The 11,673-nt window shown below is 39.5% G+C and overlaps 1 protein-coding gene across 1 annotated transcript in view; it reads right to left on the bottom strand.

Annotated features, from left to right (window-relative positions):
• Positions 1 to 1,635: 1,635 nt before the first annotated feature.
• EGF (epidermal growth factor) overlaps positions 1,636 to 11,673 on the bottom strand; it is a 59,308-nt gene continuing 49,270 nt past the window's right edge. Inside the window, exons 23-26 of the mRNA XM_014311920.2 lie at positions 11,362 to 11,399; positions 8,852 to 8,971; positions 5,823 to 5,925; positions 1,636 to 4,380 (exon numbers count right to left, since the gene is read on the bottom strand). Of these exons, the coding sequence (XP_014167395.1) occupies positions 4,166 to 4,380; positions 5,823 to 5,925; positions 8,852 to 8,971; positions 11,362 to 11,399 (476 nt within the window). The 3' untranslated portion in view covers positions 1,636 to 4,165. The remainder of the gene's footprint in view (positions 4,381 to 5,822; positions 5,926 to 8,851; positions 8,972 to 11,361; positions 11,400 to 11,673) is intronic.

Below are 11,673 nucleotides of genomic sequence, written 5' to 3' on the forward strand. Positions count from 1 at the left end.
GGAGAAGCTATTTTGGTTGTAACACCTACAAGTGTTAACATTGAGGAGGAAGAGGTGACAGTGCCCACAGACCCACTACAAATGGATCCACTACTTCTGCATCTTTATACGTGATTATTGCAGCAGTTGCCTCAAAAGTCAAGTTCCAAAGTCTTGGAGTTGCAGGGTATAAAGGATGCCTAGGTCTGGTTAGAAGACACTAAGGCTTTCCACGGGTCTGAACCCAGTCCACCTCGGTACTGAGGAGTGTCTGAAAGTTAATCCCATGATGAATGGTCTTCACAAAGTTAGCTGTTTCTGGTCCACATCAAAACTGGCATTAAACAGCAGTCTCAATAAAAGATCAGAGAAACATAAGCCAAATTAGGCTATCATCCTTGCAGATTGTGTTTGGGGTGCATTCCTGGCCTCTGGGGGAGGCTTCTCATGCTGCTAACTTCTTTCCTTTTCACATGCACAGAGATAAAGGTGGCCAGTTATCAGAGAGTGAAGCAATAACACAAGTGTGTCCTGAAGACTAATGGAACTCTGTAGGCATCACCCTGAAGTAACATGAGATAAAATTACTCTCAATATGACAAAACCACGATATGTATCGAGAAGGAATAGGCTTTCCCTAATTAATCCCATTCTGAATAACTTTCCACTTCTTCCATAGAGTTGGGGGTTTTTTTTGAGGGGGTGGGGAGGTGGGGGGGAGGGTTTTCATTCTGGAAGAGATCAGCAAATTGAAAAATTTTTGCCTGAACAGATAAACCTGTGCAAAACGGCAAGGCACTGAAAAAGGGATGTAAAAGTAGATGTGTCGTGCAGCTCTATGACTAGGAACCATTGCATCCTCTGTGTCCCTTATGAATGAGCATGAATCATTCCTCACTTGCTGACACTGAAAAAATAGCTTTAGAGAATTGAAATGCTAATTTCAATAAAGTCAAGATTTAGTGAACTAAACAGAGTCACTTTGCTCTTTAAAATGACCCATGGTTTTCACATTTTGGACTTGTCAAGATTTTCACCCAATGTGTTTCTAAATTCCTCTTTTACAGCTTAATATAACACAGGATAATTTCATTTTAAAATGTCAGAGTACACCAGTAGGATTTAAGATCAATACTAAGTTTGTAACATACACAGAAATTCTAATAATTTTAGAAAGCATTTTTGACTAAGAAAGTTTAACCAAAAAAACTGAGAAACCACCAGGATTCAGCTATTTTATTTCAACCAACAAGCATGTAAAGCCTGAATAGAACTTGGCAACCAATCTCAAAATATATTCTGAAGCCATGGATAATATTTCCAGATTAATAAGTAGCAGCATTCCTAAGAGTAATTTAGATGTGAACAAAAAGGATTATATGGATTTTATTGGTTTATGGGAAGATATAAATAAAATATAAATGAAAACTTACCATATTCAAGGTGGGAGCAAGGTGTGAGCTGCAGTAGATAATCCTCATTAGCATAGATTCTCTGGGTGGAGAATGAGAAACCCACAATACCTGCACATGCTGCACCAACACACTATAGCCTTTGGCTGTTTGAAACCAGTGAAGCTTTCAGCTTACCTGACAGGAGTCAGCTAAAACCAGAATTGTGCACTCTCATCTCTTAAAACAAGAGGGACACCAGGGATTTTTGTCTGGTATTTTTTAAAATTTTATTTTATAAATCAATAACTTTATAAACATACAAATAAACCAAATATATTATATTTGTGTTGAAATATCATTTCATGTTTTTACACTAAAGATTATTTTGAGTTTAGAGATGAGTTTAGGAAACATTTGAAACTCCGAACACTCTAATTACAAAAACATATCAGCTTGGTTTCCCTATCTTATTCTGTAAAGAATACTATCAAATTTAATTTCGATCCTTGGAAGGAAAGCAAAGTAAACAAAAAATACCCAGGAGAGAATAGCAAACTAATTTTTAAGGAGTCTGAAACGTCTTTATTCAGGCAAGATTCAAAGTTACAAATCTTTATTTCTTTTGATTGGGGAAGCTTCCAATGAAATGTTGACTGTCACTCAACACAACACTTGCATTTTAAGCACAAAAACATACTTCACCAGAGAAACTCAAAGTTCAGGGATCAAAGTCTTTTTGCTGGGAAGCTCTCATGGGAACAAAATGCTTTTTTGGACTGGGGCCTTTAGACCTGGACTCTCTTCACATTTAAACACAGAAGATCAGTAACTGAAAGACCAGGGGATCCAAACTAGATGCTTTGAACACTGTTAGTGAAATTAAACAACACCAAACTTAAAATCAAATCTATCAAATCCTAATGATTCAACACAGTTGTTACCTGCTCCTGAACATGGTTTAGTATGCCAACACCTCTCAACTATTTCTCTTTCTGTGGAAGTACCCTTAATACCATTTACACAGGAGAATGAGTCTTCACTGCTAATAGCTCCAACTAAGCTTTGGAAATGAGTATTTTACAAGTTTGTTCTGAATCCAGAGTTGATGTGGTTAGAAAACAGACTCAACAATTCAAAATCACTTTAGAAGTTAAATAAATGACAACCCTCTACAAAACCAGGACTCAGTGTCATTACTGTTTCAACAACATAAAACAAAGACTTCACAAAGTTGCTCCAGTGTGTAACTATTTTGGATAAGAGGTAAGAGCCTTTCATTACCCTTTCCCTTATTGGCCTACAGAGCTGGTAAAAATAAAAAATTGCAACATTCCCTACCTTTCTAGCAGGATTCAAAAAGAACCCAGAAAAGCAGAATAGTAAACACAGAAATTAGTAATATTTGACACTATTTTCAATCTTATGAATTACAAGGAGCATTAGTGGTGGGCACCGTAGCAGAGTTTAAAGGTTACAACAGCAGGCTTCAAAAATGGAGGATTGAGAGATCCTCCACAAATAATAAAATCATTATTAGTAATTCAGCTTATGTTCAGGCATCTTCCAAACAATCTGAAAACAGACTTAGGAAGTCAAGACAAGTTGGTGAAAGTCACTTGATATCACAGAATGCTCTGAGTTGGAAGAGACCCACAGGGATCCTCAAGTCCAACTCTGAAGTGAAAGGCCCGTACAGGGGTTGAAGCCCCAACCTTGGTGCTACCAGAGCCAGACTCTCACCTACTGACCTCATCTCTGCGTACTACAGAGCTTTGGAAGAGAGTAAATAACGTGATAGGTGTTAGAAATCCAGTTATGAGAAAAAAATGGTTCAGTTTTCCAATTGTTCCCTCAGATTCCACAGGCAGCACAAACCAGTTGAGTGGAAGTCAGTCCAAACTGAGGTGGCTTTTTTGTGGTTTTGTCCCACTCCTCCTGGTCTTTTGGAACAGCAATTGGCTGGACTTCTGTCCTCACACTGAGTCCCATATAATGGACCGGGTTTTGCTGCCAGGCACACCATGTAAGACAAGGACAGCTCCAGCACATGCCTCTCCACAGGGCTGAAATTAGACACAAACCTACTTCCTCAGCCCAGAAATAATCCTCTTATGCTCTGAAGGACCCATGTAGGCTGGGAAAAAAATAGAAGAATAACCTTTCCCCTCAGATGCTGCCCATGATTAATAACATGTGCCTGCAAACCATCCTCCAGTACACAAAATCTGAGAAATTCAAGATCCTATTTGGTGCTTGCTAGACACAAGAACATCTCAGGTGGAACCCAAGAAGTTGCACTGGTCTTTCAGCAGCACTGGGGAGAGGCATATAGTGTCCATAAAAATCTTTTAATAGTAAGATCATTTTGAACAAATTTTTCTGCTTTATCCTCCATTCCTGTTTTTCTGCAGCTTTCCTTGGGTTCCATTTTCTCGGCAGTTTCTAAACTCTGTGTGTGTAAAGATCACTGCTTGCAACAAGCTCCCTTAGAAAATACTTATCACTGATAAATCACCCATTTGACTCTCTTCCGCCCAGTGACCTTTTAGCAGGCAGTTAATGAAGTAAGCAACAGTGATACTTATAGAGTACTCACTGCCAACACGTTGATCAGTAATTCTTCCAAGCAGAGATGACAGGGAAGGAGTGGCAAAAACTCTGTTTTGTTCTGAATAATGGTGGGTTTTTTCTAAAGCAGATTTTAAGGGAAAAAAAAAGAATGTTGCTTCAGTGTTCGCGAGTTCCCATCCTTTGCTGACTTCCTCCTTTTCCCATTCAAACACAGACTGCTTCTAGTCTGGCTGCATCAGCAAGCTGGCTGGGGCAAGGTTGCAAGGCTCCCTTTCTGGTGGGGGATTGGGATGGATGCTCCAGGGGGCCTGGGGAGAGCCCTTCGCCGCTGCCATGGACTGGCACGATTTCTCACCCTCTTCTTGGTGGCCTTGTTCTTTCTCCTCTTCTGCCAAAGTCTCTGCTGCTTTGTCACATGTTATAGGCTGCTCTTCCTCTGGAGAAAACAGATATGTGTTACTGAAAGCCATGTGAAAAGATTCACAGCTGCTAAGCTGAAAGAAATGTAGTGGCAGCTTTGAGAGAAGAAAGCTGTGAAAGAATGCACAGAATCAGGTTCAATACCTGACAGAAGAACAAAAAAACAGGCAAAGTCAAGAATTGCATCACATTTTAAGAAATTACTTGTCTTAGGCTAGATAGATGGTTTTCTCTTATAATACATAACAGAGAAAGGCATGCCAAAACTACCTGCCTGACAAAATTAAAATCTCTGCTTTAAAGTCAAAAGATCTTAGAATTATTTACTGGCATGGAATAAGAACTTCTTTTAACATGTTAAAAATTACCAGATTATTTACTGATCTTGTTGTCTAAGAAAGTGGAATCACTTCTGCTAAAAATTTTTATGAAGAAATCAGACACCTGTCATAGGAAATTTCTGTTCCATACCTGCATCTGATAAAGCTGTAAATGAAAACAGAATCTCCTAATGGGAAACATCAGTGCTCCTTTGCTGGACAGTAAGGTTCTACACATGTTCCCAATATTAGAGCATCTAAGTAAATGTGAGGCACATTTTCTACTGATGAATAAAGTGACTACTCAGTGTATGTCCAAGGACAGGACTGGCAATTCTGAAAATCTTGCAAGATGCCTGGATGTTTGTATCCTCAAACATTTGTATTTGCATATTTCTAAGTGGCTGAGGCAAACTGGCTTCTCTAGTAACTTCTGCAATCAGGAAGTAGATAGGGTAAATAAAAAAAAGTCTTAGGGTATTAGTCTTTCTCCATCAGTTTTCACCATCTGAGCAATTAACAGATCCAGTTGCCACCTTGAAGGCAGTAGTTCCTAAAATTCAGAGTGGTTCAGCTGGTAATTTGAGGGCCATGGAAGCCCATTCTGCGCTTCTGTGCCCCCTGCTTCCTTTGGACCAGTGATGAGAGGCGCATCTCCTCCATTCGTCTCATCTTTGTTTAAGCACCAAACACTGCCCAAGCAGTCAAACACCTTGTTTAACACAAAAAGCAGAGCTGCAGTTTCTGCCATGGGGTGAAACCTGGACTCTTCACACCTTTCCAGTTTTCCTGCCTGAACGAATAAGGGCTGTCAAAGTGTGCTGTTCCATGGACATCCATTCCCCAACAGTGTGATGGGCATAACTTCACCTGCAAAGCTCTGAAGGTCTTTATTAATGCAAACATCTGATATCACTTTATCCCAAGAATCCTCTGGTTTGTTCTGTGTGAAAGCACTGTTGTAGTGTAGTTTCTCATGATTAATCTGGAAAATGTAGGACTGAATGGTCTCTTCACATCAATACAAACATGGGCTCTGCGAGAAATAAAATCTGGATTTCTCTGTCTCCTCTACCAGTCACTGCTCCTGCTGGTACAAGGTGAGGAGAGATCTAATAAGGAAGGACATCCTACTCACCAGATTCTGAAGGACAGGCAGGATGAGGATCTGCTGTCTCACACTCAATTAGATCAACTGCTTTAGTCTCCAGAGAACTGTTACCCTCCTTAAAAACCGCAAACTGCAAATACATACAATATGCACAAAATATGCAGAGCCCAAATTAATAAAAAACAAATTGGTTTTCTGAAACCCAAGAGGCAAACTAAAAGGGCCACACACACCAACCACAGAACAGGGAAAAAGGTCATCCTGGCTTCTGGGATGACCCCTCCCCCTGCAGGTAATTAAACATTTGAGTTGATGACAGCCCCAGTCTTTCTTTGGAAAGCACACAGTCTCAGTCTAGCTAAGAACTGCTGTCTTGCTTGCAAATCAACATTTCCAATGGCAAGGACAAAAGTTCATGAAAATCAACCCTCTCCATAGTACTGAGGGCCATTTTTAAAGTATTAAAGATATCTGCAGGAACCTAGATATCAGGAAACTGTCAAACACGGGGAAGGAAGCAAGCCTCCCTTCCTGGCTCGCAGCATCTCCTGCAGGATGTGGTTCCATCACGCCACAGTGACAGTGGAAGTCAGAAGATGAGACCCTCTGGGGGAACATGCTGAAAGGACCAGGGGTAAAACTGAAAAAAATGGGGTAGAGGAAAACAATGTGAAACACTGTGATGGAATTGTACAGAGGGAAAGATGAAAAACCCTTAAAGAGGGAGGTTTAAAGAGCAGAGACAGGGAAGAAAACATCTGTAAATAAGATGTTCCAACCAAAGGACTGACAGATTCAGGGGTCCAGGTGGATAACTGGTGGATTTATGTGGATAGAATACACATGTAGCAGGTGCACCTATTTAGGTTAATCAGTTAATTTCTGTAAAATCTGTACTCTTACATCTGCTAACCCACGTGTGACCAACCCCTGGCAGAGATACACACAGTTCTGCAAAATATATTTGACTGTGCAAAGCAAAACAGTTGGTGGATGAAAAGTCTCAGAATAGCATCGAAATCCAGGCACATGCAGAAGTTTACCAAGGCTTACATATCAGCAGGAGTAACCCAGCCTGCCTTATGGAACTCTAATAAGAATGTAAAAAAATATGCAGGCATACCCTCAGCTAATGTTACCCTCACCTGGCAAAAAAGGTGTAAAGGGAAAAGTGAATGACGCTTGGTCAATTGGTAGGTATAATTTCAGTATCATGATACCTAACTTTTGATGTGTGTGATAGCACAAAATCTTGTTATCCTCTGCATCAAACCAGACAGGCAAGAACAAGCACGTCTCTGCACTCTCTCTCAGCAGCCTCACAAATGAGCAGCGGCAGTGAGGACCACCAAAGGAGTGAAATTCATGAGCTCCTTACAGTTACTGCATACACAAGACACAGTCCCAATATGAAGTCCTTTGTTAAGACCATTAACATTGTGTAGCTCAATAGTACCCAAAAACCCTAAAAGTTGAGCAGCTATAATTTTCTGTCCCTGATGTAGTATAACCTTTTTTTTTTCTTTTTTTTTACATAAGGCTCTGCAATAACCTGCTTGAAGTGAATAGCACAAATGGACAACTTCCTGCAGCTTTTTGGCAGCTCTAGATGTTCTAACCTGAGTGCATGCATGCATGAAGCCCTGCTGGACTTAACAATCAATGGCTACATCAGCACAGAGAAAATCACATTCATGAAACCACAGCAATTGTTACTGAGTAAGCACCAGCAATTAGCAAAGGGTCAGTGATTTCCTCTTCCAGTGTGCAACAAGCCATTGCAATAAATTCCTTTATTAATGTATTCCATGTCTCCTGGTGCATAGTGAAATGTAACACAAATGTATAATACATGTAAGAGCTTGATTTGTTTTTGTTGATTCAGTCCGTTGCTTAGCTGTTTAGTTACTTTATATTCAAGCAAAAATGTCACTGGTGACCAGCATTAACTGCAGGGTCAGCAGAAGGTGGGGACAGAGCTGATGGGGTGCAGGCCTCATAGAGCACTGCTCCCTGGCAGTGAACTGTTCTCAGTCCCAACAAACGTTTCTGCTTTTCTCAACTTCAGGTATTTTACAAACTGTGGATTTTAATTCTGCTGTGAACAAATTATGGCATTGCCATGACTCAGCTCATTTGCTGTCCAATACCTGAAGGAAATGTGCTGATAATAAAATGTACATAAGAGTATGCAGTTGACCAGCGAAGGAACAATACGCCACAACCAGGGTCAAGTCAACTCAGTACTACCAACATATGTTTGACAGTGTGCTTCAGTGGCTACCCACTCACAAGTCCTGCCAGATACTCTCGCTAAATCACCTGCAAGGCCATTCTAAGAGTCTCAGACTGAGCACAGAAGCAGCCACAGATGCCAATTATGTCACTTGACAACTTCAAGTTCCAACTGCGATCACCCAGCAGTGTAATGTTATTCTAATGCCAGTCAGAACCAGATCCTTAAACCAGATTTTATAGGGCTAAAAACAGCTTCAAAAACGACAAGAGCCACAGGCCCGTACAACCAGACCATGTCGGCATTCTTACCTACATCAGTGCAAAATTGGAACTTTATATATCCTACCAAGCTGCCTGATAAAATCCTGGTTGTTTTTCTTTACAAGGCAGCAGCTTCTAATACAAGACATTTAATTTCATCAAGCCTCAAAATAGAGTTCAACATCTCATGTAGCACACACAATACTTGGCTTCCAAGAAGGCTTTTTTGCAGAGAGCATACTTTCCTGTGAAAATAACTGCGTGATATGCCATGTCATCACATTGCCATTTCCTTAATTTAGAACACAGCTCCCCAACTGTTGTGTTCAAAGCTAACAATAACACTGGCTAATGGTTGCAATACATCCAGGCAGCTGTGAACTTTGAGGGATAACAATGAGGTAAGATGAACTAGGGTTCACAGCAAAGCGCTTGATGACTCTAGCAGTTATTTAATGTATTTAAGATGTGAATTATTTGATGGATAATCTCAAGTGGATCCCTAACACTCTTTGATCCTTCCTGATTCCCTCTCCACTGCACATTAATATGGTTACCAGAGAGTTGTTGCCAGTAGGTATTACGCTCTCGTTGTCAGCGCGGCTGCTGGCAGCTCTTATCGCTTCTGCACAGAGATTCTTCTTATACAAATTCTGACTTCTGCAACAGAACAAAAGCTGAAGCCAATTATTTTGCTTTGAGAGGAACAGATGCTTTTTTCACACATTATTCTATCAGTGTTCACAGAAGTACATATATTTTGTTTTCTCTCACTGTTTTGTGTATTGCTATCCCTTACCACACAGTGGTTAAAACAAACAGCTTGTCAGAAAAAGAAGTCAGTAAGAAGTGCACAAATGCTTGTTCCAATGTGCCATCTGTAAAGGGTCATTCATTGGAATGAACAATAGGCCTCATAATTTTAACTAGAACCTTCCATTTTCTTACATTATTCTGTTTATAATACATTTATCTTACAAAGATTTGCTTCAGCCAATGCAATGAAAAGTGTTTGTGGGTGAAGCTCAGAAATAAAAAGCTGACTGTACTTTTGTACACTGTTGGTAGCTACAATTATGAAAGTCACTTTTGTATTCATCTGCATCATTTATGCAAAGCAACAGTTTCAGAAGTTACTATGAAATAAACAAAGAGAAAGTCTCAAAAATTTGGAAATAAGCTCTTCCAGGAAAAATTCATGACCCACAGAATTGGCTTTAGGGGAAAAATCTGTGAGTACAATCTGGAGTTGAAAAGGTATGAATAATGAGCTCTAAGAGACTACTTCCATAAATTCAAAGACAGTTATTTTTGCAGTTAAACAGTAATCACTTATAAGGCAGTATTAAAAGCCCATATAGGCCCAAAGAAAAAAAATTATTTTACTTCTCTTGAGATCCAAATCAGTATATCTTTATTTACTTTACAAACACATTTTTGCCCTCCTAAGCATCAGCTAAAAAAATTAATGTTATAGTCTTCAAATTCTGGAAGTCTGAGTTTATAACATCTTTTCACTTGATCTATTTTAACTAAAATTTAGTAGATATTTACCAACAAAAATACCAATTTTCCTTTTACTTAGGAACTTTTATTTCTCTATCATTTTTATATACTAACTGAGAAAGTTCACATGGCATAATTATCATATATTGCTCCCTTCATGAAAATACAATGTAAATAAATTTTGCTTTCTGTGGCCTTGGCCAATGAGGTGGAGGAATTGTAGGTGCTGAATCTATGCTTCAGGTTTGGGTCTTTTTTTTTTTTTTTTTTTTGTGGAAAAGAGTTGCTTCTTTTCTTTCCAAGAAAGATAAGAAATTTGGCATATTATACAGTCAGACTGCATAAACCTAACATTAAGAATCACCCAGTGCTCTTCAGCAGAAAACAGTGATTGAATAAACCAACACAACTCTGCTGCACACTTGGCCTTCAGTTCCCACATTTTCAAATTGGCAGGTGTAGACCTCCAGCTGCATTTCCTTCAATTAAAAGGAGATTGGCATCTCCTTTTTGCAGGGGAAGGAACAGGACTATCAAAGACTTAATCGGTACATTTTGAAATACAGTAGATTATCTGAAAGAGTGGTATAGCAATTTCAACCCAAATACTGGTTCCCAGACTCCACTTAAATAGGGATTTTAGATCAGCAGTTTAATTTTGATCTGGTTATACTAGTAATTGCTGCAGTTCAAACTCAGTCAAGTGTGTAATTGAAAACCTGTTGTTGTGGTAAATAGTTATATTGATCAAAAGCATTTGGCAAGAAAGAAACATAAATCTGGAAGAAATTACAAAAGAGAGAGGAAGGGAAGAAATTTCATACTTTCATACATTTAAACAAATTATATTCTGTCTATTTTTCATAAGACAATATATGAAATACATGAGAAATATAAGAATCTGGCAATTTTTCTGTTCTTTTTATATCCACTGATTGAAATCTGAACCCCAGGTTATGAGAAAAAAACTTAGCTTTAATTCTGGACCCCCATCACTAATTAATAGAAAATAAGAAATTTTGCTGGTTTCCTACTCTTGTGGACTAAATATGCTAAGAACCATTAAATAAGAATGAAAACACTAGCTTGCATAGTTAACATCTTCTGTAGCTTAATTTTTTATGTCTAGGAGAGTCTAATTTTAAAATTGACCTAAACCACAAACAAAAATCCTGCATTTAAATCAGCCTCTGAGAACAGCTGTAAGCCAAGGTCATGGCCAAAAGACTCTAGCTTAAATACTTAATACTTTCCAGTCTAAGGGACACCGATGACATTTAATTTCACATCAGACTGGGTTCTTAAATAGTGACCATTGGAATTCTTTTTGCCCCAGGAAGAATCCCAAATCTGTGCAATTCATTACAGCCATGGAAAATGCCAGGGAGTACTTTTACAGCAGATGAGCTTAGACTCACTCCCCTGATTTTACTCTCTCTACTGCCAGGAAAACTGTTTCCATGTTCACTGCTGGAAGCATCACTCTGTAAGTTTGCCTTGGGAAGGTTAGTAGGCAAAGAAATTTTCAGGTGGAATTCTATGCTCGATGGGAAACAAAAGCCAACTCATTGAATAGCTGGTAGAGAAGAGCCAACCCCTACCATGAGAGTTTCAGACATCTAGACCTGTGAGGCGAAAGGCAGGAAGAAGTGAATGGCTTGTTCCTGAGCTCTAGCAAGGTCTGTTCCCTTTCCCTCCAGACACATTTGCTCACTAATACGTGAGTTCTGCGGGCAAGGGACATGCCAGAACTTTCTGCATTATTCCCAGTTACTGAAAAGGAAAAGACCAGGAGCTCCCACCAGCTGAGGAGCAGCTCCGGTTCTGAGCCCCCAGCACTCTGTGAGGGCAGGCTGAGGAGGAGCAGGCCCGT

This window comes from Geospiza fortis, unplaced genomic scaffold (genome assembly GCF_000277835.1).
Source record: "Geospiza fortis unplaced genomic scaffold, GeoFor_1.0 scaffold11, whole genome shotgun sequence".
Taxonomy (NCBI): Eukaryota; Metazoa; Chordata; class Aves; order Passeriformes; family Thraupidae; genus Geospiza; species Geospiza fortis.